General features: G+C 40.6%; 2 protein-coding genes across 2 annotated transcripts in view; one reads left to right on the top strand and one right to left on the bottom strand.

The window, feature by feature from the left end:
- Positions 1-205: 205 nt before the first annotated feature.
- Positions 206-24,764, top strand: EIF3J (eukaryotic translation initiation factor 3 subunit J). Its single transcript, XM_044230051.1, has 8 exons — positions 206-352; positions 439-542; positions 11,638-11,692; positions 12,177-12,268; positions 19,405-19,519; positions 21,798-21,959; positions 23,248-23,321; positions 23,650-24,764. The coding sequence occupies exons 1-8, from the start codon at positions 307-309 to the stop codon at positions 23,779-23,781; spliced, it is 780 nt and encodes a 259-aa protein (XP_044085986.1). The 5' UTR covers positions 206-306; the 3' UTR covers positions 23,782-24,764.
- Positions 24,765-25,433: 669 nt separating this feature from the next.
- SPG11 (SPG11 vesicle trafficking associated, spatacsin) overlaps positions 25,434-27,878 on the bottom strand; it is a 95,829-nt gene continuing 93,384 nt past the window's right edge. The window contains exons 37-40 of the mRNA XM_044230048.1: positions 27,571-27,659; positions 27,250-27,405; positions 26,412-26,563; positions 25,434-25,963 (exon numbers count right to left, since the gene is read on the bottom strand). Of these exons, the coding sequence (XP_044085983.1) occupies positions 25,783-25,963; positions 26,412-26,563; positions 27,250-27,405; positions 27,571-27,659 (578 nt within the window). The 3' untranslated portion in view covers positions 25,434-25,782. The remainder of the gene's footprint in view (positions 25,964-26,411; positions 26,564-27,249; positions 27,406-27,570; positions 27,660-27,878) is intronic.

The raw sequence follows: 27,878 nt of genomic DNA, 5'->3' as shown, positions 1-27,878 counted from the left end.
GGACCACTACCTCCATGCCACGGAGTACTGTACGCTCGGTCTCACCCGCCCGCCCAACTCCCGCGCCGGCAATCGCATTCTACGCCCGGCTGTTCGCCAACGCGCGCGTCGCCCCGCCACCTCCGCCGCCTCCGCCGCCGCTGCGGCCGCAGCACTCCGAGGGGGCGGGGCCTGGGTCGCGGCGCACAGTCAGCCACGGTCCCAGCCTGCCCCGCGCCGGCAAACGAGAGCAAAGCCAGTGACTCACCTCCGCCGCGCTAACTCCTCGCTAGCTCTCCCCTCACACACGCTCACGCCCGGTTCGAGATGGCGGCGGCGGCGGCGGCAGCGGCGGGGGACTCTGATTCTTGGGGTGAGGAGAAGTTGCGGGGCCAGGGCCTGGGCCGGCGCCGGCCTCAAGTCGAAGCAGGCACTAACGCGGCTCGCTCTCTTCCGTAGACGCCGACACGTTCTCCGTGGAAGACCCGGTGCGGAAGGTGGGGGGCGGCGGCACTGCCGGCGGGGACCGCTGGGAAGGCGAGGACGAGGACGAGGACGTCAAGGTGGGTGCGGGCCGGGGCTCCGGGCAGCGCGGGAGTGGACTGGCGCTGTCGCGGGCGGGGAGGCCCGCCAACGGGCGGGCGGGTGGACTCTGGGCCCAGGGGCGCCGCCCGGGCCTGCGGGCTCTGGGTCCAGACGCGAGCGTAGGGTTCCCCGGTGCCCTTCTCTCCTCTGCTCGCCGGCCTTATGGGCCGGAGTCGAGCGGCGTGGCCTTTTGGACTCATTGGCGAGGGCGGTGGTGGCCCCGGCCCCAGCGTTACTTTAAGGGTCTGCACCCAGGCCTGGATCCCACCCGCCAACTGGCGACGGGAGGTGACAGCCGCGAAAGGGCCCGGTCCACGTGCAAACTTCAGGGCTGGAGGCGTTCGCCAAAAGGATCTGGGAAGTTGGGGATTGAGCCCCATGGTTTCTCCCATATGGAAAGTATTGCAACCCACCTGCCTTGTTGAGCTCAGGCCTCCCTAGGGGCAGTAACTCATTTGTTTCCGAAAGCCCATTTGTAGAGTTTGTTCAAGTAGTTAGATGAATGAAATACTGTGGTTTAATTTCAGTCTTTTTTTTTTTTTTTTTTTTTAAACACAAGACAAATAGAAGCAGTGAAGTGAAATAACTTTAGGCTTCCCATCCCCACCCTGTGGTAAAAGGATGAACGAGTACTAAAATTGTCAGCGGCTAGTGGTCAGAAACCTAGGTAGTCCACACAGTGATCTGGAAAACGGACAGTTGACAGAGTGAGTTATTTGTCTACATACGAAAGATGCATAAGAAAATATTGGTTGGAGTAGACGAAGGGGCCAGTTTTTTTCTCCCGTGCCTTGTTGATCTGAACCAGAATTACCTTTGTCGTTTTGTTTTTGAAGACTCCTGGGGACTCATCAAATGGCTTCAGATGACAGTATTACTAGTGCGTTCATTTTTTTAAGTAGCTAACAAACCTTTCAAGACCAAAATGTTAAGATTCTTATTAACAGAGCTCTCAAAATCTTCTATACTTGTGCAGATAAAGTTTTGTATGAATTGAGAAAATGGTTTTTCTTGGCTTAAATGGCGTAGTGGATGTTTTACTTTCCTAACTTCTATTTCAGTACATATTGGGAAACCCTATTAAGTCCTTCTTGGGGTGAAAAAATTTAAGCTAGATAATCACTGTGAACTTATTACTACTTTTGTTTGGATTTTACCTTTTTCTTCTGAGTCTGATGAGGTGGATGTCCAATTTATGGAACAGCTTATTCAGAAATAATGTGAGCTTTGCAGACATTGGGATTAATAAATGAGTAGTACTCTTGTGAAGATACTTAAGACAGTCTATTTCCATGTTGTATAAACATGGGAATGAACTGTGTTATCAGTCTCATTGCAAGATATTAGTTACCTCCTTATATTGTAGTGGACTTTATGTTTTGAGCCTTCAGTTCAAATTTGTCCTTTCACTTTTTGTATTCTTACTGGATGCAGCTATTAGGACATCTGTTCTGGAAATTAGGAATACTTTAGCAAATGAGAAGAGAATATTAGAGAAATAAGGAAAGAAGTACTAGAAAATGAAGTCTGAATGGAGTAGTCTAAAGTGATACCGTGAAGTAGCCTGCCAGAGATTACTGGATCTCAAGGGTGTCCAGTCCTGATAAATTTAATTCTGACCACTTGGAACTAAGAGATTTACAGGTTTTAAGAGACCATAAAGGTCATCTTGTCCGCTCACTCTTTCAGTGCAGATTCTTTCTCTTATGCAGATACCTTATTGCTTTTACATAAACATTGAAGTTGGATCTTGGAGAAAAACTGAACTTGTCCATCTTATTTCTGAGTTGAAATGTTGGTTTATTTCTTTTGAATTTCTTCAAGATTCCCAGGTTATGGTATTCAAAGAATGATTTGATTCCTGGGCTTCGCAATCAGACCGACCTGGGTGTATATTACTGCCTTGACATTTTCTCTGTTCTTGGTCATAAACATGTTTCTTAATCTTTCCTTTTAGTGTCCTAATCTAAATTTTCATTATAGGAGATAACTTCGGGGGGTTGTTTTGCTTATTTATTTATTTAGGCTGGGGGAAGGGAGAGAGAAAATCTTAAGCAAGCTGTCCGTGCCTAGTGTGGAGCCTGAAGTGGGGCTTGATCTCATGAACCGGAGATCACGACCTGAGCCGAAATCGAGTCCAACACCAACTCAGCCACCCAGGTGCCCCTGTTTTACACTTTATTTATTTATTTTTAAAGACTGTATTTAGGGGCGCCTGGGTGGCTCAGTGGGTTAAAGCCTCTGCCTTCGGCTCAGGTCATGATCCCAGGGTCCCGGGATCGAGCCCCGTGTCTGGCTCTCTGCTCAGCAGGGAGCCTGCTTCCCTTCCTCTTTCTCTGCCTGCTGCTCTGCCTACTTGTGACCTTTGTCTGTCAGATAAATAAATAAAATCTTAAAAAAAAATAAAGACTGTATTTATTTACATGACAGAGATCACAAGTAGGCAGAGGCAGGCAGAGTGGGGGGTGGGAAGCAGGCTCCCTGTTGAGCAGAGAGCCTGATGTGGGGCTTGATCCTAGGACCCTGGGATAATGACCTGAGCCAAAGGGAGAGGCTTTAACCCACTGAGCCACCCAGGTGCCCCTGTTTTACACTTTAAATGTTTTAATATGTCTGGCGTTAGCAGAATTACCTAGTACTTGGGAGGCACTCCATAAATGTTAATACTGTCTTCAAGATGCCGTCTTGAAAAGAAACTAATTTTTCTGGCTAAAGGAAAATACGCTGGTTAGATCTGGTATCTGGGGGTTTATTTTGTGCCACATTTTGTGATTTCCTGAGCTAACTTCTCTCCATAATGGCTATTTACTCAGTAGTAAGTTCTCTCCACAGTAGCTATTTACTCAGAATTTTACTCAGAATGGGATGACTTTGGTTATCAAGCAAGTTTTTGCTTACTTAGAGATTGCCAATCTAGAGTTCAGTTTTGTCACATTGGATGATAGTAATACCAAATTTCTGAATTACAGTGTTTTAGTACTTAATTCTTTAGTTAAGGATGCGGAAACAAAGCTTACTTTTCATGAGCTCAAATACTCATAACCTTTAAGTGTACAGTGTATGAATTTTTAAAAAGTCTTCCAAGGTAAAATATGCAGAAGCAGAATAAGTTCTTTAGTTTATGTCATCATCTAGTGTTTAACCTTTAATGATAGAGATTTAATGTCATTTGTAATGTCCTGAGAAATGAAAAGAAAACTGAGGTCTTTGTTACAGTAATTTGTTTCAGTAGTTTACTGTCTTTCAGTAGACATTATAACATTTTGCTGCCCTTGACTTCTCAAATAGGTGTCTGGTATTGACAGAATTGTATTTAGGTGAAACCATAGAATTGTTAATATTTATGAGGAGAGAAGCCTATGCTTCTTCCAGTTAAAAAGATGAGAACTGGGGCACCTGGGTGGCTCGAGGGTTAAGCCTCTGCCTTTGGCTGAGGTCATGATCTCAGGGTCTTGGGATCGAGTGCCCCACATCCAGCGCCCCACGTTGAGCTCTCTGCTCAGCGGGGAGCCTGCTTCCTCCTCTCTCTCTGCCTGCCTCTCTGCCTACTTGTGATCTCTGTCTATCAAATAAAAAGTAAAATCTTTAAAAAAAAAAAAAAAAAAAAAGATGAGAACTAGGGGCCCCTGGCTGGCTTAGTCGGCAGAACATACGACTCTTTAACTTAGGGTTGTAAGTTTGAGCCCTATGTTGGTTGTAGAAATTACTTAAATCCTTAAAGAAAAAAAAAAAAAAAGGAAAAAAGAAAGATGAGAACTGGCAAACATACTCTCCTGTTAACATTTGCTTTATTTTACATTTCTTACTGTCCTGATGTTATGCAGAGGTAGTGGGACAGATTGTTCACTTAGCATATTATCACAACACTCCTTCCCCATTGCTGGAGTGATGTGCAGGATGTGTTGACTAAGAAGGCAGTGAGTACCTATCCTTCGTGAGCAGGGACAACACAACTTTTACTCCATTTTACTAGTTTCCGAGCATTTCAATATAGAACAGATTAAAAGTTGAATTTATTTAAGGTGCGTAGAATTGTTTTGAGGAGACTTCTGGCTGTGATCAAACATCTCTGGCATTTGCTCCTGTAATGCTATTATAGAATTTTTTATAAAGATTTGAGAATGGACTTAGTTGAAAACTGCCTGTCTCATCCTACCCATTCAGCCATCTTTTAGGATCCTCTCCGCTCAATAGCTTAAATCTACCAGAGTAAGGACATTTTTTTCAAAAACTGGAAATAGCTGTTCTCTCTACTTCAGAGAAATGGGAGATTATTGGAAAATACTCAGAAGGTGGGTATTTTGCCAGGAAATGGTATCTTGAAGTGTGTGTAATTTCTTATGAAAAATTCCAAGCATAAAAAGAGGTAAAGAGAAGTTTAATAAACCCATGAACGATCTTATTTTTTCTGTCTCTCCATTCACTGTTCTCTCCTAACCAGATTATTTTGAGGTAAATCTCAGTTACATCATTTCAGTTCCCTGGTAGTTTTTATAAACTAGTAAGTTTTTAGTTAGATAGCATGTTTGTTACTGGAAAATATTTACCTGATGTGTTTATCATGCTGGATGACTGAAAATAAATAAGCCATTTGTTTATTGTTCAGTAACTTGATCTTGCTTTAGCCAAGCATTTAAAGTAGAATTGATTAATGAGAGTTCCAGATATGAGACAGGTAGGCATTGAGGTGGAATTCAACTGAGTGCTGAGCCATAATACATAGTAAGATGTTAAAAACTTAATGAATTGGGGCGCCTGGGTGGCACAGTGGGTTAAGCCGCTGCCTTCGGCTCAGGTCATGATCTCAGGGTCCTGGGATCGAGTCCCGCATCGGGCTCTCTGCTCAGCAGGGAGCCTGCTTCCCTCTCTCTCTCTCTGACTGCCTCTCCATCTACTTGTGATTTCTCTCTCTCAAATAAATAAATAAAAAATCTTAAAAAAAAAAAACTTAATGAATTGAATTAAATGAAGTAGAATTTATTGAGGCAGGTTCCTTGGCTTCCAGAAGCCAGCATATTTCTGAGATGATGGAATAATATTTGGGCTTCTTTTATTTATTTTACTTTTTAAAAGATTTTTACTTATTTATTTGACAGATCACAAGTAGGCAGAGAGAGAAGGCAGGGAAGCAGGCTCCCCACTGAGCAGAGAGCCTCATGCAGGGCTCCTTCCCAGGACCCTGGGATCATGACCTGAGCCAAAGGCAGAGGCTTAACCCACTGAGCCACCCAGGCACCCCTGGGCTTCTTCTAAAAACTGAACTTCTCTGGAAAGTCTACCCTCAGAAGCCTGTTACAGAGTTCTGGGACATCTTAGAGTACAGCTTACAGAACCATCAGTGAAAGGCTCTTTTCCTGCAAAAGGTTATTCTTTACCTAAACCAAACTACTTAAAGAAAAGTAAAGGAGTATGTGTTAATTAATGGATTCTTGCTGTGGGGCAAAAGAATTTTACCTTCCTTTGTAGCTACTTCTGTTTGATGATCTATAAATATATCTTGCTTAAGTTGGAAAGCATTTTCAGCCGTAAACGTGATCTCTTACTGCATGTGACATTCTGTAGTTGTACATTATAAAAATGACACATTAGCCAACTACTGGCTATATTATGAGGAATTTTTAAAAAGCAGGATTTAAAATTTTTGTTTTATTTTCATTTCTAGTCCTGTTCAGTTGGGAAGCAGATTTTGGTTTTGTTGTTGTTTTAAAGATTGTATTTATTTATTTATTTATTTGAGAGAGCGCGCGCGCGAGAGAGAGACAGTGAGAGAGGGAACACAAGCTGGAGGAGTGGGAGAAGGAGAAGCAGGCTTCCCACCGAGCAGGGATCATGATGGGGGGTGGGGTTCTATCCCAGGACCCTGGGATCATGACCTGAGCAGAAAGCAGATGCTTAAGGACTGAGTCACCCACGCGCCCGGGGTAGGGTAGCAGGTTTTAAACTTGAAAAGCAGTCAGCTCTTTCAGAGAAATGGCTCAAATGATGTTGGGTGTGTATTGTAGAAGAGTATAGATAAGTAGTTTATAAACCGCCTCTGTTTTAAGGAAGCTAGCCATTTTACAAGAGCAACCTGGATGATTGTTTTTTTTTTTTTTTAAAGATTTTTTAAAAATTTATTTATTTGACAGAGATCATAAGTAGGTAGAGGGGCAGGCAGAGAGATAGAGAGGAGGAAGCAGGCTCCCTGCTGAGCAGAGAGCCTGATGTGGGGCTCTATCCCAGGACCCTGAGATCATGACCTGAGCCGAAGACAGAGGCTTTAACCGACTCAGCCACCCAGGCGCCCCTGGATGATTGTTTTAAAGACAAATTGAATATTATATTTAGCAGATTTATTACCTACCAAAAATAATTGGGTAAGGAATTTACTTGGTTATTGACAGGTAGTTTCTGGAACCAAATAGCCATTTAGAGCTTACTAAAATACAGATTTAATTGCTACTTAAATGTGTTAATTTTAGTTGTTTCTCGAATAACGTTTTTTGAATTTTATCTGAAGTTATTGTCAGGATTTACAAAGTCTTATGTTTATAGAAAATTGAGCAGATTTCGACATTCTACCTTACATGCACTTTTTGGGCACTTGGCAAATTTTATAATTAAGAAAACAAAAACTTTAAATTCATGGGGAAAACTGCCTAACCTGCTTTTGGGATTACTCTCTTTGGAAGAGTGACTAGTCTTTTTGTTAACATCATTATGCTCCCTTCTTTAGGGACTGTCCACAGTGTGGTAGAAACTTCAGGGCAGATTTGAGTACTCTGGGGTGAGGGTGACAGGCAAGGCTTGCTTTCATGAATGTAGAAGCAGGTGCCATAGCTGTTCCTAGGACTCTGTAGGAACCACTGCTTTAGCTTCTAAAATCCATTCTGCGGTGGAACTCCGGGTAGCCTCATTATGTCTACACTGATGGGACAGTTTAACTTGAACGTCTGGAATAAGGTTTATGCTTTGATGGGGAAACCAGGAACAGGGATAAAGGTGTGGTACATAGAGTTGGTATAAATGAGATATGAGGGAGCAGTGATATTGGTGGGGGTAATGTTTTACTGGCGGAGGGAACTGAGAAATGCTCCCCTGGTGTATCTGCTTCTCCATTTTTGGATGTCCTAGGATGGAGCTACTCATTTTTAGCCATACTTTACCCCTCTTGGCCCCCTACTACCAGAGGCTGCTGGACTAGTTTCTTAAAATTAGTAGAAAATCATCACAGGCAATTTGAGGTAGGTAACTGATAGAATTGTAGCTGGGCATGATACCATATGCCGTACCCTTCTCTCTCTCTCTCTTTTTTTTTTTTTTTTAAAGATTTTTATTTATTTATTTGACAGAGAGAAATCACAAGTAGACAGGCAGGCAGAGAGAGAGAGGGAAGCAGGCTCCCTGCTGAGCAGAGAGCCCGATGTGGGACTCAATCCCAGGACTCTGAGATCATGACCCGGGCCGAAGGCAGCGGCTTAACCCACTGAGCCACCCAGGCGCCCCGCCATACCCTTCTCTTTGATGAGCTTTCCTGCAGTTCCAGGGGGACTTATTCCAGAACTGATTGAAAGAACACATTTTGGTGGGGGAGAGACCTAAATCTCAGATAGTTATTGTATACTTTTCAGGGCTCAGGTAAGAAGTTATGTTTCTATGACACTTTTAAGGATCTTTTGTCCATTTAGAAGTGGTTCCTTAATTTTTTGGGGGGTTGGTTGGTTGGTTTGTTTTGGTTCTTTCATCCTTCATTATATTTCACTTAAGATTTTGGGATAGCTGTCTCAGGCCCTTAATAGTCTTATCTATAAAATAGGGATAGCACCACCTTATTTACAGAACTTTTGTTAGGGTTAACTGTTACTACATGTAAGGCCCTTTGCACAGTACCTGGTGAAAAGTAAGCACTTGATAAATGCTTTATCATCATCATCATCATCATCATCATCACTGTTATTAGTAGAGAGAGGTGAGTATGTACCCCTTTGAAGTCAGCAAATGGTCTTCCTGTCTGAAGACCCACTCAGACCCAGCTTTCTATATTCTGTGAAGATTAAAACAACAAAGAAACTCCTGGTGGTTAATTTTTTATTTTTAGCTCTAGGGTTACTTTTGTACTGTGGTGTTTGATAACAAGCACTTAAGCAAACCGGTGAAATTATATAAACATTTGCTGTCTAATTTCTAACTGATGTATCTTAGATGTCCAAACAGTACAAGAAGGTTTGCTTTCAGTCTGTTAACCTTGAACTATAAGTTAAATTGCCAGGGTAAGGTGATTATGAAAATTTTTTTTTTTTTTTTTTTAAGATTTTATTTATTGTCAGAAAGAGAGAACACAAGCAAGGGGGAGTGATAGGTAGAGGGAGAAGCACAGTCTTCACTGACCAACTGAGCCTGATGCAGGACTCTATCCCAGGACCCTAGGATCATGACCTGAGCTGAAGGCAGACTCTTAACCAACTGAGCCAGCCAGGCATCCCAGAATATTTTACTTTTCTACAAATTTCTTTCTTCTCTGCTTGTAGAACACATGGCAGTCTTAACCGGGATTTTTTAGTTCTTTGGTGAATTTTTATTAAAATCAAAGCTTGGTTAGTTTAAATACCTAGACTGATTCAGATTATGACCTGTCTTGTTATAAAACATAAGCTTGGTGTCATAGTTAGGCACATTAGTCACCCTCTATATCCTCCATTCACATCAGGGCCTCTTGCTTTGCATCTGCAATCCTGTGGTTCAGCTTCAAATGGCATGTCATTTACATTCAAATGATAGTTGCTGAGACAGTGGCCAGGCTACCTGTAGATGAAAGCCCTATCTAAATACAAGGCTGTGTCTGCCCCTATTAAATTTAAGCATTCCAAATCTGTGGAGCCTTTGGAAAATTGTTTGATAATCAGTTTATATTTAGGGGCTCTGTTAGATGTAGAAAAGACTAGAGTATAGATCCACCTTAAGTTGCCCCACCCAAGTTAGGGAGTGGGTTCAAGAAGCTATTGATTAGCTCTTGACTGCTTTTAAATATTGGGTTTAAATATTATATGGATTTAATTCATTAATCAGGGTTGTGTTGAATGGAATACTTGAAATAATTGAACCACTGCATTTGATTTGATTTTTTTTAAAAAATTTTATTTATTTATTTGACAGAGATCACAAGTAGGCAGAGAGGCAGGCAGAGAGAGGGAGGAAGGGAAGCAGGCTTCCCACTGAGCAGAGAGCGCGATGCATGATGCAGGGCTCCATCCCAGGACCCTAGGATCATGACCTGAGTCAAAGGCAGAGGCTTTAACCCAGGCGCCCGGAACCACTGCATTTGAGAAAGTAAGAAATATAAAGTCCTTTCAGTTTTTTATTTAAAACAGCTGCAAATTACTTTAAGAGAAGTAGTTCTTGCTTGGTTATCTTGTATTTTGTTAACAGGGAAGGTTTTTTATAGAATTAGACAAGATGATACAAAAGTTAATATGGAAAAACAAATATGCAAGAATGGCTAGGAAAATACTAAAAAGCCTGAAAATCTATAAGTGAGGGACTAGCCCTGGCCTATATAAAAACATACTATAATTATGGTAAGGGAAGCAGTGTGGTATTGGGGCACGAAGAGAAAATAGCCGGATGGGATAGAAAGCAGAAATAGACCAAGTACTTGTGAAAATTTACTACATGGCAAATCACTAGACTCGGGTGGACTTCTTCTTCTTTTTTTTTTTTTTAAAGATTTTATTTATTAATTTGACAGAGAGAGATCACAAGTAGGCAGAGAGAGAGGGGGAAGCAGGCTCCCTGCCAAGCAGAGAGCCCGATTTGGGGCTCAATCCCAGGACCCTGAGACCATGACCTGAGCCGAAGGCAGAGGCTTAACCCACCGAGCCACCTAGGCACCCTCAGGTGGACTTTTTAATAACCGAAGCTGTGACAGTTGGGTAACCATTTGGAAATAAAATAAAATCCATACTTCATAACACACAAGAGAAAAAACTCCACATGGACCAGAGATCTTGTTGAAAAACAATGAAAGTGTATATATTCCAGAAGAAGCTGGCTTGAAATCCACAGGCAAGAAAAGATTGATAAATGTAGTTTACTGCATAAATACAGTGGGGTGCATACACTTCACGGGGAAACACTAGAGGTATTTCCTTAAGAGAAGAAGGTAATCATCATTATCGCTGCTACCATTCACAGTGTACAAGAGGTTTAGTGAGTATAATTGGAGAAATCAGTTGTGGAGGCATAAGAATTGGTAAAGAAGTAGAACATCTGGGTGGCCCAGTCGGTTGAGTGTCAAAGTCTTGGTTACAGTTCGGCTCATGATCTCTGGGTCATGGAATCTGGGGCTTCAGGCTCTGTGCTCAGTGGGAGTCTGCTTGAGACTCTTTCTCTCCCCCCTACCTCTGCTCTCTCTCTCTCTGTAATAAATAAATGTCTTTTAAAAAAAGAACTGGTAAAGAAGTAAAGCTATTCTCATTTGCAGATGATATGTAGTACACTTGGAAAACCCTAGGGAATCAATGAAAAGTGATAAATGAATTTTAAAAAATTCAAATATAAGGTAGCAGGATATAAAATTAACATATAAAAGTCAATCATATATACAAATAATAACTAGTTAGAGGACATAATGGGAAAAAACCCGTATTTACAGTAGGAACACAGAAATTCTTAAGAATGTACTTAAAGAGAAATTCACAAATCTTCTAAGAGAGAAACTTTATTTTTTTTAAAAGATTTATTCATTTGAGACAGAAAGCATGGGCAAGGGAGTGGGGAGAGGGAGAAGGAGGCTCCCCACTGAGCAGGGAGCCTGCTGACCCAGAGCTCGACCCTGGGATCATGACCCTTCCACGCACCCCTAAGAGAGAAACTTTAAAACAAGTGAACTTGAACAAATGGAAAGACAGACCTTTTCCTTGGCTAGGGTAGCTCAACATCATGATGTCTGTTCTTCCAACATTAATTTTTAATTTTAATGCAATACCAAAAAAATTCTAATAAGCTTGTTTCCGTGGAGTTAGAAAAGTTGATAATAAGGTGCACACGGAAAAAAGTAAACATGCGAGAATTATTAATAGAGGTCCTTTTCTTTAGGATAACTGGGATGATGATGATGATGAAAAAAAAGAGGAAGCAGAAGTAAAACCAGGTGAGCCACTGGGGTTCCTTCATTTTTGGTTTTCAATCTTGGTGAGCGTTTAGTGCTTATATTAAGATACATGATGGAATGGTCACAAAACTGAAAATTTTGGTGTTAATAAACCCAAACATCCTTCTGTTCTCCCTTTATTCTCTTCCCCCATTTCTTCTCTCCCTCAAATCATAATCAGATTGGATCCTGCCTGCTGCTTTCTGTTTGAGTGCTGCTGTTAGGAGAGAGTAGAGGGTGTGGCCTCATATTTTAATGATCTAAATCCTGCTGAAAGTGCTGGAGAAATATGAAGGGAGGTGTTTGGGCCTTAGGGATCAGATCAGAGAGGAGAAAGGAAGAGTCCCAGAACTTTCCCATTCTTATTTGCCTGTAAATCACGAACTGGGAGAAGTTGGTCTCTTGAAGTATACAAGTGTTATATGTCTGTCTCATCCATAAACTGGAAAATATTCAGTGTAACTGATTAAAACATTTCTTTCAGAAGTAAAAGTTTCAGAAAAGAAAAAAATAGCAGAGAAAATAAAAGAGAAAGAACGGCAACAGAAGAAAAGGCAAGAAGAAATTAAAAAGAGGGTAAGTACCATTCATTTCCTGCAGTACAGAATTCTCACATCAGTAGTGGTACAGTGTCTTAACAGACAGCAAATATTACCTGGCAATCTGAAGGGCTTTGTAAAGACTGTTAATGGACACTGTCAGGTAAGTCAATCCCCAAACTGAATTTTTGGTTTTTGCAAAAAGCTAGCCCAGAAGTTTTATGTATTAGAATGCTTTTTTTTTTTTTTTTAAAGATTTTATTTATTTATTTGACAGAAATCACAAGTAGGTGGAGAGGCAGGCAGAGAGAGAGAGAGGGAAGCAGGCTCTTTGCTGAGCAGAGAGCCCGATGCGGGACTCGATCCCAGGACCCTGAGATCATGACCTGAGCCGAAGGCAGCAGCTTAACCCACTGAGCCACCCAGGCGCCCCTAGAATGCTTTTTTTTAAAGATTTTATTTATTTATTTGAGAGAGAGACAGTGAGAGAGAACATGAGCGAGGAGAAGGTCAGAAAGAGAAGCAGACTCCCCGTGGAGCTGGGAGCCTGATGAGGGACTCGATCCCGGGACTCCAGGATCATGACCTGAGCCGAAGGCAGTCGTCCAACCAACTGAGCCACCCAGGCGTCCCCCCCCAGAATGCTTTTTAAGTTTCTACAAACATTTGGGACAGTCATTGTGTACCACAATCAGTTCTTACTAGTTGTAATTAGTCTTTATTTGTTGTGTACATATTGAGTAAAATACAGAATGTATCCATTTCTCTGCCATGTACCATATGGTGTTTTTGTTCCTGATTATTTAGAGGATGTATTATTATTATTTTTTTTTGATGTATTAATTTTTTTAATAGAAAATACATTTACATGATTAAAAAAACCATGGTAAGAACAACTCCCAATCTTCATTTATTTATCCTGTTTTTCTCTCTCTATCCCTTAAGTGAATATCGGTTTCTTACATCACTGAGGTATCTTTATGTATTTGGATATTCCTATATATTCTTATTACTTGCTTTGTTCCGGGGGTACAGGTCTGATTCATCAGTCTTAACACATTTCACAGTGCTCACTATAGGACATTCCGTCCCCAGTGCCCATCACCCAGCCACCCCATTATTCCGTGCTTAAGTTTTTTAAAATTTTTATAGTTTTCACCTTACTTTATTTAATGTATTTAATCTTTTCATATCAGATTATAGAGTTTTTTATTTTTTTCTTGGCTTTTCATTCAGAAAAATTTCAAACATAGAAATAGAGAAAGTGAATAATCGTATGTGTCACCTAAGTTTAACAGTTGCTGATATTTGCCATATTTGCCTCATGAACTCTTTTTGTTATTAAAATGTAATCAAGGGGCATCTGGGAGGCTCAGTCTTTGGGTGTCTGCCTTCAGCTTGGGTCATGATTCCAGGGTCCTGGGATTGAGCCCCACATCGGTCTCCTTCCTTGGTAGGAAGCCTGCTTCTCCCTCTTCCACTCCCCCTGCTTGTGTTCCCTCCCTTGCTGTGTCTCACTCTGTCAAATAAATAAAATCTCTTTTAAAAAATGTAATCAATTACGGGGGTGCCTGGGTGGCTTAGTGGGTTAAGCCGCTGCCTTCGGCTTAGGTCATGATCTCAGGGTCCTGGGATCGAGTCCCGCATCGGGCTCTCTGCTCAGCAGGGAGCCTGCTTCCCTCTCTCTCTCTCTCTGCCTGTCTCTCCATCTACTTGTGATTTCTCTCTGTCAAGTAAATAAATAAAATCTTTAAAAAAAAAAATGTAATCAAGTACGGAACAGACATTTTGCATTTTATCTTGAACTACTTTAGTATGCATCTCTGAAAAAGCAAAGCTATTTCTTACATGATTACATACCTAATAAAGTGAACTGTAATTTTTTAACATTATCTAGTATTCAGTTTGTATACATTTTTCTGATTGTCCCCAAATGTCTTTTCTGTATGGTTTGTTCAGACAAGGACCTTGCATTACATGACTTCCTAACTCTCTGGAATGTCTCTCTTTTTTTAAAATGACATTGCCTTATTGAAGAGAGGAGCCCAGTTGTCTTATAAAACATCCCACCTTCTTGATTTGTCTGATTGCTTATAGTCTAATTATAGTCAGTTTCCTGTAACTTGGCAGGTAAGTCTAAAAGTTGAATTGGATTCAGATTAAACATTTTTAGTTGGAATCCTTGAGAGGTCATGCTATGTGCTTCATATTGCATCACATCACACCAGGAGTCACATAATGTCTGTCCTATTATTAGCGATGCTAAAATTGATCACTCGGTTAAGGTGGTTAACATCCTTCTATTATAAACTTACATATTCTTGCAAGTAATCCAGTTTGACATTAGCCTCTCACCCATTTGTTTAGTATTAGTGATGATTGTTGCCTAGTGTTATTAGGGATTGCAGAAGAGTGATTTTTCTCATCCTATGATTTCTCTTCCATTTATTACTGGCTGGCTTCCCCCCACTCCCCCAAAGATGGAAAAAGTAAGGAACTGTATTGTTTGGTTACTTTGGATATGGTTTTTGCTGGAAGAGTAAAAGCTTAATTGTTTAATTACCAATTTTTCAGACTAAGGAGGGTGTGTAAAAATACTTCAGATGGTGAAAAATGAGGGATTTTTGTGGGTTTCTTCTTCTTCTTCATTTTTTTTAAGATTTTATTTATTTATTTGAGAGGGAGAAAGGGAGAGAGAATGAAAGGAGAGGTATGCGGGAGAAGAAGCAGACTTCCTGCTGAGCAGGAAGCCCAATGTGGGACTTGATCCCGGGATTCTAGGATCATGACCTGAGCCGAAGGCGTTCATTTAACCAACTGAGCCACCCAGGCGCCCTGTCAAGTTTCTTTTTGAGTAAATTTGTGGATCTACCCAGGGTCCTGAGCAGAGAGCCTGCTTCCTCCTCTCTCTCTCTGCCTGCCTCTCTGCCTACTTGTGATCTGTCAAATAAATAAATAATCTTTTAAAAAATAAATTGTGGATCTATAGGTTTTTTATAAATTCATTGTTTTACTCAGATATAGTAATTATTTTTTTGATGTTCAAATTGTCCCAGCTTTAGCCAGTAGGAAAGCCTTTAAGTTGTTGAAACTTCATCTTTTTGACAGAATCTTTGAAAACTTCCTTGCTTTCTGACAGTAAGAAGTGTTGGGCTCACCTGGTAAACTCTCTTCTTTAGGCCTGGAATCAGTTACTACTTTTATGGTTCTTTTTAGTTGGAAATGATATTAAGTGGCCAAATCTAGTTGCTAGTAGGACTCACTGAGGTGGCCTTGCTTTCTAGACCCTCTTTTATGGGTGAAGCTAGGAAATTAATAAATGTACATGAGAGTGTGTGTGTGTGTGTGTGTAATAAGCATTAGTTCATATTGATGTTTTCTCTTATTCTGAAAATACTGGTTTCTGAAAAGGTTAACATAATTTTTATTAGCTTTTCTACAATACTAGTAATACTAACAATGTAAAGCTACTGAATCAAGTTTAGGATTTCCTTGCAGTTCTTTTTGGGCTTGGAATATTTCCTACTAAGGATGTAGAATTAGGTCCTGGGTTCTAAAGTCATTAGTATTATTTTCCCTGTATATTTTGATATACATTTTAGAGTCATTTTGTTTGAATTTTTAAGGTTTTCTTTTCTTTTTAATTTAACTTTATCCTTTATTTTATTTTTTTTAAAGATTTTATTTATTTATTTGACAGCTAGAGAACACAAGTAAGCAGAGAGGCAGGCAGAGAGAGAGGAAGGGAAGCAGGCCCCCTGCTGAGCAGAGAGCCTGATGCGGGACTCCATCCCAGGACCCTGAGATCATGACTGGGCCAAAGGCAGTGGCTTAACCCACTGAGCCACTCAGGCGCCCTAACTTTATCCTTTAAACATGGAATGTGTTCAGAAGTCAAAACTATACCGAAATGGTACACTTAAAAAAGTCTCAGACATCCATTCTTATTCTATCCTCTTCATCCTGTTCCCTGACACTTCCTATAAGAAACCATTTTTATCATTTTTATTAGTTTTTGGTTTATTCATCCTTTTTTTTTTTTTGGTAGCTGTATGGTATTCCATTGCCTCAATGCACCATATTTTATTTGACCAGTCTTCAAGTGATGGGACAGCTAGATTTTTTTCCTCCTAGTCCTTTACTTGATTAACAGTACTTCCATGAATAACCATATGTGTTTGTCATTTCTGATGGGTGTAGTCACATTTGCAGGATAAATTCCCAAATGAGAGATTGCTGGGTCAAAGGGCAAATCATACTTGTGGTCTTGATAAATGTTCCCAGATTGCCCTCTGTATGGCATTGTACCAGTTTGCATTTGCCAGTGACAGTGTATGAGAGTGCCTGTATCCCCCAGTTAGGAACATTTTAGGTACTTTTTAATAATTTGTATTTGCGTATCTAAATATATCCACAGGTGTGTTTCTATGATCAGAACAAGAAATAGAATCTTATATCTCAGTCTAAGAAGCCATCTTGATTAGGTCTTTCTTGGTCATTGAAATTAAGATTTACACTTTTTTTGAAAATATTTTATTTATTTATTTGTCAGAGAGCGCAAACATTGGCAGAGGTAGAGAGTGAAGCAGGCTTCCCTGCTGAGCAAGGAGCCCAATGCAGGACTCAATCCCAGGACCCTGCGGTCATGACCTGAGCCGTAGGCAGTGACTTAACCCACAGAGCCACCCAGGCATCCCTATACTTCTTTTTTGTATCTTGGTTAGTCTCCAACATAAAGGAACCTTAGATAGTTTGTCTTAGGTCAAGTATTGAGTTAAGATATGTTCAGTTTTGGGGCGCCTGGGTGGCTCGGTGGGTTGAGCCGCTGCCTTCCGCTCAGGTCATGATCTCGGGGTCCTGGGATCGATTCCCGCATCCGGCTCTCTGCTCAGCAGGGAGCCTGCTTCCCTCTCTCTCTCTCTGCCTGCCTCTCTGTCTACTGTGATCTCTCTCTGTCAAATAAATAAATAAAATCTTAAAAAAAAAAAAGATATGTTCAGTTTTGATGCAGGAAATACTTAATGATGTCCAGATCTACGAAGATGGTTAAGTCACGATATTTCCGAGAAATAGTCTGAGATTTCTTTAACTTGGTATAATGACATTTCTTACTTCATCTTCTTCATGAGAAACAAAATCCTGTGTATTATAGAAGTGGACTTCTGAATCAGAATTTTGTAAACTGCATGGACACGGATGACCACAAATGGCACAAGCTCCCTCTGCTTTGTTCCCACTTCAGTAAATACTGTCACAGATTTTCCCTCACAGTAAAATGCATTTGTTTTAGGAAACATCATAGTATAAAGAAATGATATTCACCAAACCATTAACTAGCATCTCAGAGGACTAGGACTGGGAAATAAGCAATAAGTTCTATTGTCTGTGTTTAATTTGTTAATAAATGATAATATGTTACTTTTTTTTTTTTTTAGATTTTATTCATTTATGTGAGAGAAAACACACGAGCAGAGGGGAGAAGCAGAGGGAGAGGGAGAAAGACTCCTCACTGAGTGGGGAGCCGGACAGGGAACTCATCTCACCTGAGATGAAGGCAGACACTTAACCAGCTGAGCCACCCAGGCGCCAGATAATCTCACTTTTATAATAGTAACAATATGAAAAGATAAATTCTTTTTATGATTCATTGAAAAAAGAACATTTTTTTATGTCTGCATGGTACAGTTGACCTTTGAACAAACAATATGAGGGTTAAGGGTGCTGACTCCCTGCACAGTTGAAAATCCACATACAACTTTTGACTCCCCCAAAACTTAACTACTTGCTTACTGTTGACATAAATAGCACATAATTTTGTGGTTGTGTATTATATACTGTATTCTTAAAATAAAGTAAACTAGAGGGGAGAAGATGTTACTACATCATAAAGAGGGGGCATCTGGGTGGTGTAGTTGGTTAAATGTCTGACTGGACTCTTGGTTTCAGCTCAGGTCATGATCTCAGGGTTATGAGATCCAACCCCCTGTCAGGCTCCACACTGAGCACTGAGTGTACTTCAGATTCTCTCTCCTTCTGCCCCTCCTGCTTGTTCTCTCTCTCAAATAAATAAATAAATCTTTTTAAAAAAATCATAAAGAGAAAATGCATTTAATATGCTATACTTACTAAAAAAAAAATTTGTGACTAGTTGGACCCATGCAGTTCAAGCCTATGTTATTCAAGGGGTCATCTGTATTGTCATATGGATGTGCTATACTTTATTTAACTTTTCTGTTGTTGAACATCTGGGTTGTCTCTACATGTATTTGAAATTATAAGTAATGCTCCATTGGACCTCCTTGTGGCTAAATGTTTGTGTGCATCTTTGGTTTCTTAAGATAAATAACTAGAAGTGGATTTGATTCCATATAAGTCATATAAAAGTATTTTAAGACTTCATACATATTTCCAAGTTGCCCTAGAAAGGTTGTTTCAAAATGTGGTCTTTAGCAGAAGAATATGAAAGTGCAATCTTTCCCTTTTCTATAGTCTCAATTCCATATTTTTTTCAAAAGGCTATTTTGGAAATAAACCCATTCTCTCACATTACCAGCTGTGTTAACATTCTGTTACTATGGACAGGTTGCTTAACCTCTCTGCGCCTAGTATTTTATTTCATGTAAAATCAGGGTAAAAATATCTAAAGTATTGGGGTGCCTGGGTGGCACAGTTGCTAAGCATCCGTCTCTTGGTTTCAGCTCAGGTCGTGATCTCAAGAGTCGTGGGATTGAGCCCCATGTCAGGCTCTCACTCGTCATGGAGTCTGCTTAAGATTCTCTCTCCCTTTGCCCCTCGTGCTTGCTTGTTCTTTCTCAAATAAATATTTGACAGAGATCACAAGTGGGCAGAGAGAGAGAGAGAGAGTGGGAAGCAGGCTCCCTGCTGAGCAGAGACCCCCCCCCCCACAATGTGGGGCTCAGTCCCAGGACCTTGGGATCTCACCTGAGCTGAAGGCAGAGGCTTTAACCCACTGAGCCACCCAGGCGCCCTCAAATAAATAAATCTTAAAAAGAAATATCTAAAGTGTCTAGAAGGATGCCTGAAATACAATAAACACGTTATAAGTGTTTGCTATTACTTATGTGTTTATAAAAAAAAATTCACACAATACAAAAGTGTACTGGTCCATCATAATGCTGCTGTTTTAAAACTTCCTTTCTGTCTTAATTTTAGTTAGAAGAACCTGAAGAAACTAAAGTGCTAACACCAGAAGAACAATTAGCAGATAAACTGCGACTAAAGAAATTACAGGAAGAATCAGACCTTGAATTAGCAAAAGAAACTTTTGGTAAGTGCTGGTGATTGCCGTGAAGTATTTAAGTTCCAGGTGAATACTGTGGAAATGTTACCAAATACTAAAATTTAGGAAGTATATCCTTTTTTGAAATAATAATATTGGCTTAGATATTAGAAAGTAGTTTTTAATGTTTATATTTGAGATTTCATTGCTAAGGTAGAGTGAGATACATGTTCAGATTTTTGAAAAATTGTTCTGAGTGTCAAGTAAAAGATTATTAAGATAAGTCATTAGATCCAAATAGAGTATACTACTGCTTTTTTTTTTTTTTTTTTAAAAGATTTCATTCATTTATTTGACAAAGAGAGGTCACAAGTAGGCAGAGAGGCAGGCAGAGAGAGAGGAAGGGAAGCAGGCCTCCTGCTGAGCAGAGAGCCCGATGCGGGACTCGATCCTAGGACCCTGAGACCATGACCTGAGCCGAAGGCAGCGGCTTAACCCACTGAGCCACCCAGGTGCCCCACTACCGCTTTAAATATATTTATCAGCTGGATGAAATTTGGATGAAATGGAGGCTTGTAGCTTTGAGGTTTAAATTTCGAACTGACTATGGGGCTGTGCCTTTGCTCAGAGTCATTTCTTTCTGTGACCCTTCTTGACCCTCACCATGCCCTGTCTTTGGAGGGCTTCCATTTCTTTGTGCCACCCTTGCAGCTGTGGTTGGTACATGAGATAAAAGATACTTTAGGGTCTTGTGCCCAGTTGAGTTCAGAGTGCTAGGGGTAAAGGGTAAAGTAAGAAACATGGCCAAAGAAACAGATAAAAGCTCTCATTTTGTTTAAGCTCATTGTTGTCGTTACCTACTGAGTACTTTTCAGAGTAGAAGATTATGTTGAAACATTAAATAATTTTGAAATTGAAACCTAGAGCTAAGAAGGATATAGTTATCTTGATTTTTACCCCCTCCTTCCTCTTTTTAAAAATGGATCAAGCAGGCTATAATGATCTTCTCCTTTCTGCGGGAGGTGTGATTTTTCTCTCCATGAGTTGCCAGCAATCTCTGAGGAGTGGCTGTGATGCTCCTGTAGTCTGGTGTGTGCTTGGTGTGTCTTAACTGCACTCATCTCATTACAGAGGGCATGCAGCTATTATCTAGTGTCTTCATAGGATGGTAATAAGCCACCCATATGTTTATTAAAGAGAAGAGTTTACCTGGTACCCATAAATTCTAATATGAGACCACAATTATAGATTATAAGGAAAAAATATGCATTCATACAGGCATCATTTGGTTAATAGGGTTTTAATGTTGTGTTTCTCATGCTGAAATACTGAATCATTGATATTGTTAATAACTAATTCGCTTTACTGTTGAGGAGGATCTAGAATATACTGTCTCTTAGCCTAGAATTCTCTTAGGCGAGATTTATTTTTCCTTTGGGTTTTAACACATGGTTTACCCCTGCTTTGCCTCTGGAGTCAGTTAGCTGATACTTTCACGGGAACCATCTTTAATTTTTTTTGCATTTTCCTTCTCTCTGCACTTTCCTGTGGGCTCTTCTTAGACCTATGCTTTAAGAACATCCCTTTTGTGCCAAGGACTCCTTTGGTGGTCTGCTGAAGACTATGGGTCTGTTCTTAAAATGTTTTTATTTTTTTTTATTTTTTTTTTTTTAAAGATTTTATTTGTTTATTTGACAGAGATCACAAGTAGACAGAGAGGCAGGCAGGGAGAGAGAGAGAGAAGCAGGCTCCCTGCTGAGCAGAGCGCCCGATGCGGGACTCGATCCCAGGACCCTGAGATCATGACCTGAGCCGGAGGCATTTAAAATGTTTTTAAATGCATAAAACAAAATACATAGGGTTTTACTTAGTGAGGAAGCCTACTGAAATAGGTATCAAAATATTAAAATAACTTGAGATACAATAAGAATGTGCTTCTTTATTAATGCATTAACTAAGAGCCAGTGTCAGATCTAATTAAGTAATATAATTTGAAAACATTATTTCAGGATAACTGCACCTGTAATGTGATATGAAAATACCTGATCTTTTATTGGTAACAGGTTTTGCTAATATCACTGTGAATCGTTGCCTATAATCAAAATGAAAGGAAATACTAAATTAGAGGCTAGTGAAAATAAAGCTATAAATTTTTTTCTGATTCAAATTCACATACCTCCTGATCGCTGTCCAAGGACTCCAGTGGACCTATGTTAAGAACCTGTGCTTTAGCATGAAGTAACAGGGTAGTTCAGCTATCTAGTTGGTTTATAAATGTGAAAAAAACCCCTTTCTGATATTTTTAGTGCTTCCTCTTCTCCTGCAGGTGTTAATAATACTGTTTATGGAATAGATGCAATGAACCCATCTTCAAGAGATGACTTCACAGAGTTTGGAAAGTTACTAAAAGATAAAATTACACAGTATGAAAAGTCACTATATTATGCCAGTTTTTTGGAAGCCTTAGTTCGAGATGTGTGTATTTCATGTAAGTAATTCTAATCTCTATCTTTGTGGGTGGATTTTAGGAAGGGCACATCGTACTCAGGAGGATGGAGGTTGACTATTTTTTCGCATTCTATAATAAATGTAGGATTGATTTTTAGAAGTTACCTTGGGAATGTTCTGCAAAAAGCATGAGTGGTTTTGTTTTTTGAGGCGGCCCTCTTCATGTTTTTAAATGGCTTCCCAAAAGGGACATCTGAAGCTTTGCTGACCCAGCAGCTAACAAAATACTAGCTGCTTCTTTTATCTAATTATATCTTAAAGGGACTAAGGAAATATCTTTTGGGGAAAATGATCCCTGAGCATATGGAATTTTAGACCTGAGGGAGACCACAGCAAATGTCTTTTCCTTTTACAAACAAGGAATCCTGTGACTTGGTTTAAGTTGCTCAACAGAGCTGGTCCCTATTGTTTCGGTCCATTGGTATGGTGCCATGCTGAGAGTCCTACATTTAAGAGGCAGGGTGTGTGGGAGTTAAAAACCAGGGGTGGAGTGACACTAGTGAGGAAAGGACTGTTTTTGCTGGTATTTGCTGCTGTTAGGATTGAGAAAAAGGAATTCTACACAGTGAACTTGAAACTGGGTTTTCCTTGAGAAGTCTTTACCACACTGGAGGTTCTGAACTTGATCAGTGCTGTACCCATGGTTGGTATTTTATTTGCATGTTCTTTTTTCCCCCCTATTTTTGAAGGTGCTCTCAAATGAAAACTGAAACACTTTTTTGGTAGCTGAAAACTGGTATCTGTTTCCAGCTTGCTATTTCTCTAAGGATGGAAGGATGTGTTGTCCTGTAAACAGGCTTGTCTGCAGTGGGACACTAAGATCTCTGAGGCGCCTACTATTTTCATTCTAGTTTCTCTGGTTGAAAATGGAGACTCCAAGGGGTGGAGAGTTGTCATTTGTAGTTTTAAGAACCATTCCACGTTCATTTAGCCACTCCTTCCTGCGCATTTGAGGACTTGTGAAAAGGCATGGTAATCTTCTAATATGGTCTCCCCACCCCCAATTCATGTGCATAGATTGAGTAAGGAAGTATGGTAGGGAGCACTATGAGCTCTGAAGACATTTTTCCTTTCTCTTTGAACAATGGTGTCTTGGTTATTACAGGTTATTATAAAGAAATTTAAGTAGTTCTGATTTGTGGGCCTAACCACAGACTGAATGATTCTTTACCGTCCTACATTTAACAGGACAAATTCATAGGCTTTCCAAAGTTACTGAAGTTAATCATGGCCAAATTAGATGTGGTATTCTTTTTTTTTCCCCTTAGTGGAAATTGATGACTTGAAAAAGATTACCAATTCATTGACTGTGCTTTGCAGTGAAAAACAAAAGCAAGAAAAGGTAAGAACAAGCATGTGGAGAAAATGCATATTCCAGGAGGACGGGGATGTAGGCACAATATTCTGAACAAGTGTAGTAGGAGCCTGAACTAAAACTTTAAGTTGGAACAGAGCAGGAGTGAGTGCCATTACCATCCTCTTGTTTACAGACACGTTCATGGTTTTCTTTTGGGAATTAATAGAAATTGCCCAGGGTTAGGGTCTGGGATCTCCTTTTGAGAACTAAAGCTTTTTGGTACCAGAGGCTTTGTTTGGTATCTGAGGGTTTCTGTACCAGAAAAGATACTCCCAGTAGGTAGGCTCATAAATTCACTCTCTTTTGTCTTTAGCAAAGCAAAGCCAAAAAGAAGAAGAAAGGTGTGGTCCCTGGAGGGGGATTAAAGGCTACCATGAAAGACGATCTGGCAGATTACGGTGGCTATGATGGAGGATATGTACAAGACTATGAAGACTTCATGTGACATTTTCTCTTCTCCTGGTGTCTTCTTTCTGTTGCCCACAATCCCTTCAACATGTAGCACAACTTCCTTTCCTTTCAGTTCTGCCAAATGCTACAATCAGAAGTGCAGTATCTTTTGTGCTGGTTATTTAACCCCTTGACACTTAGGTGCTAATGTGCGAATGAGGGAACTTGGATCTTGCTGCCAAGGGGTTAAAATTGGGAACCTCAGTCGCTACTAAATCATAGTTTAAAAAAGGAAAAAAAAACAAACAAACAAACCCCCACAAAAACCTAATAATGTTGTCATTGTTGCTCTCTGATTCCATAGCAGCAGTCACTGAATTGGAAACAAAGGTTGCAACATGACAAAAATTGTGTAGTATTTACCAGCACCATTCAGTAATACAGCCTTAACCATACCTCCTTGAACTACTTCATAACTTGTCAAGAAAAGCAGTTTGCGGCAAGGGCATGTGGTGTGCACCTAGTATTAAAATTGCTTTGTCTTAAAATTAAGCGTGAGGATATTAAAAAAAAATACATTGTGAAGAAGACTGCTTATCTCAGAGTGAAGATACAACAGCTGAAAAGCACTAGCTTGGTATTTAAAAATTAAATGACCAGACCCTCCAACTTTGAAGCTGAAGAAGGTAAACCTCTCCATTATTGCACTGCATTACAACTTGTGGAATCTCTCGAATGCATAGACTGTCTAGTTCCTATTTATCAGACTGTTCTTCAGATGGAGTGCTTCAGATGGGGGAGGGAAGCTCTTTACCTGTTTTATTTCCCTGATTTAAGTGACAATGCTCCTTTGTTCTCTTAGGCTGCAGTGGAATAACTTTTAACAGGGTTTTGGCATTTCCTTTCCTTTATAAAACATGCTCAGCAAACTGCACCAGTTGACTACAGTTTGGTAAATTGTTATGTTAACAATTATGACATCTGCAGTGTTTTATAAAAGCAACTAATTTAATAAAATCACTATTGTGAGGACTTAAATTTTGTGTTAACTCCCAAGAGATAGTTTTCGAGGGTACAGAACCCAGCTCTTGGGACTAGAGTTCTCTGTATACTTACAAAGCTTAGTAAATGCCTAACAAGCTTTAAGACAAAAATGATGTGCCAGGCCCTGAATAGTGTCACCCTAGAGCAACAGAGGTATAGGGCTGCCTTCCTCTTATTTACTTGGGCAAATTAGTAACTTAGAAGAGCTTATTTATTTGAAGTAATTGAACTTATTACTCAGGTTATGGCTGTAAGCACAGATTGGGTGATCTTTATTATATATTTTCTCTTAAACAATTTAACCAAATTTGTGGTTGGAGTCTTTCTTGAAACCACCAGAGAATCAAAAGCAGGGGCAGAACAAAAAGATGTTTTAAATTTCTCTTAAATAGGAATTAGCAACCTCAATCAAAGCTCTATTAGACTGCTGAGTATAAGAAAGGACCATCTGAGTGATCTGAGGAGTTAACAGAAAGCAGTGACTACACAGCAATAATTACAGCAAATAAAGATTATTTTAAGGCAGACAAGGGCTAAGATTTCCTTGGCAGTAATAATGACATACAGTGAATTTAAAATCTATTTTATTATAGAGATCAGTTTCTAACAAATGAAAATGTATCATCTGTTCCTTAACTCTGTAAATAATATTAAATTCCTTTGAAACTGGAATCTGCAGGCACAGGTATTCTTTAATCAATATTGTATCTCTAAATAGAAGCCAGACTTCAGGAAGATGGAGCTTTTGATCTTAATACCAATATCTATATAAAGTGGTGTAGATGAACAATCACTTTTAAATAATTTCCTTGTGAAAATTCTCTCATTCTTTACTCACTGTTCACAAAGGACTGGTTATGGTCAGTCCTGGGGTTTTACAACTTGAAAACAAATATCCCCAATGCATTATCCTACCCTGATCACAAACATCTGTCAGTACCTCATCTCAGTACCAGAAAATAGGCGCCTAGGACATCTCCACAATAACCACCCTCCTGTCATCTGAATCCACCTAACCTGCTAGCATGTCCTTCAGACAGCAGCCAGTCTGAGGGTCCTTCAGCAGCACATTTACAATGTCAAAAAATTTGTGTTCGTATGCGAGCTTGTAATATAGGTAGACATCTTCACAGTATGTGAGTAACTTCTTCAGGTTTTTCACAGCTGTGTCAGCCAGTTGATGTTGTTTGTATCTAGACGAACATAAGAACATATGGGTTACAATCCTGCATTTGGAGTGAGGCCTGTCACTGACACAGCTATTTAGAGAGGATCCTGGAATTTGAGAAATTATTTAAGACTAGTATTAGGGGGTACTACATAAACACTGAAATTATTTTCATTTAAAATGTTACCTTCATGCTCGCCTTGGAGTAAGTGCTGTACTCTCAAGGGGGCCCCTGAGGTTTAGGGTTGTTGGTACCTCAGGCAGGCTGAGTAGCTATCCTCCCATTTTAAATACAGAGCACTGTGAGGACACCGTTCTCATCCATCTGTCTGCATAACTTTGTTAAATGATCTCTTGCATCTGGGGATTCTTGACATCTGCCATCTCAGGCAGAGGTATCTATAGGCATGTTCTATTTAGCCATAAAATTCTTACCCATGCCTTACTCAAAGCAGAGGCATTTTAATACTTACTTTTTGGAAATCTCTTCAAATATACTAGATCTTAATAGCCTTTGCTGCTTAAATTCTTCCAGGTAATTAAAATCTCCTTTAAGAATCACTCGTTGGTAGAGGATTTCTGCCCAATCCGGAACAAAGTCATAGGCCTCGGCCACAATAGAAGCCTTAAAAGGATAGAGGGGAAGATACCATTAAGGCCCTATTTGATGTAAAACTGAAGGCAAGCTGTTCTAGAACACAGTACTGTGCATTTGCAGTGAGTGTGGGCATCACCAATTACGCTGATAGGGTCTATGTATTAGCCTTGGGGAAAAGTTTGATGTTCGACATTTCTCTGCCTTTAAACCCCGTCCTGCAGTGTTTTTAATCTTCACAATGCATTAATAAAAACTGCTGAGAAACAGTATTTTTTCCCCTAACGCAACTGTGTAAGGAACAGGGGAAGGGCGGATTCCCTGGTAACCATTTCTCATTCACGGGCTAAATACCAGCCTCCCAAAAGCCCTGACTCCTGCTACCCCAGGTGCACCATTCTAGAAACAGTGGGGCTGGGAGACGCTCAGCCTGCCAGCAGGTCTGCTCCAACCCCAGCTGTGTGAGCAGCAAGGCTATCTCCCTGTCCCTGGCCTCAGAGCAGGAAAAGAGACTGCAGCGCCTCACCATCCTCCAACCTCTGCCCAAACAATGTACTAATTAACACTGCCATGGAATCCGACAGTTTAAGTTAAAAGCTGAGAATGGCCCTGGTTCTGTCACTAGCCTTGACGCCTCAGGCAAGTCACTCAACCTGTGGGCCCCGGGAGAGGGACAGCAGGAGAGGATGCTGGCTAGGTTTCCCTTCCTTGCTTACCTGGTAGAACCGAGGTAGAGCCATAAGACAGTCCATCAGCCGGTGGCGGCCCAGGTTGATGAGCATCGTGTTCTGGCCCGTGTTCAGAAAGTGAATCTGCAGTGTTATCAACTTGGTGAGCCGGTGACAGTGCAGGGCCTGTCGCACACAGGAGTCCTGAGGAACAAAGGTAAAGTAGGCATAGATAGACGGTTGCCATCTCCCCTGCGATTCTTCCAGCAACTGACTAACCCCTTCTGCCCCCAGTAGACCCCTTTACTGGGAAAAGCCCAGGGACAAAATCGCATTCTAAGGCCGCACTGGAATAGGATCTGCTGTTACCTTGGCGTAACTCTCCGCCGCGTCCAGCATCAGGGTCAGGGCTTTCAGCAGCAGCAGCTTCAGGTGCTGCCCATCCTTGAGGCTGTCCTCTGCAGTAAAGAAGGAAACCCACCAGGTGTGTGACTCCCAAGGTCACTCCCATCCCAGTCAGTGATGTGGGTTGCACTGGAAACGTCCCCGCCCCCGCTCGCACTGGGAGGCAGGTACGACTTGCTCGGGTAAAGGCTATTGGCTGAGGTGTGCACACACTGGTAGGCCTCCTCCAGTTCTCAGAAGTATCAAGGCAGGCTTGCATGGCCTCAGCAGAC

The sequence above is a fragment of the Neovison vison genome, chromosome 13, assembly GCF_020171115.1.
Source record: "Neovison vison isolate M4711 chromosome 13, ASM_NN_V1, whole genome shotgun sequence".
Taxonomy (NCBI): domain Eukaryota; kingdom Metazoa; phylum Chordata; class Mammalia; order Carnivora; family Mustelidae; genus Neogale; species Neogale vison.
Note: the sequence above shows the minus strand (reverse complement) of the source record. Positions and strands in the feature narration are given on the sequence as shown.

What these genes read in the sequence shown, in the direction of transcription:
- EIF3J (XM_044230051.1), top strand. Translation starts at nt 307, where the DNA reads ATGGCGGCGGCGGCGGCGGCAGCGGCGGGGGACTCTGATTCTTGGG. An exon ending in GGAAGCAGAAGTAAAACCAG is followed by an intron (nt 11,693 to 12,176) that starts GTGAGCCACTGG and finishes CATTTCTTTCAG; the next exon opens with AAGTAAAAGTTTCAGAAAAG. An exon ending in TCGAGATGTGTGTATTTCAT is followed by an intron (nt 21,960 to 23,247) that starts GTAAGTAATTCT and finishes TTTTCCCCTTAG; the next exon opens with TGGAAATTGATGACTTGAAA.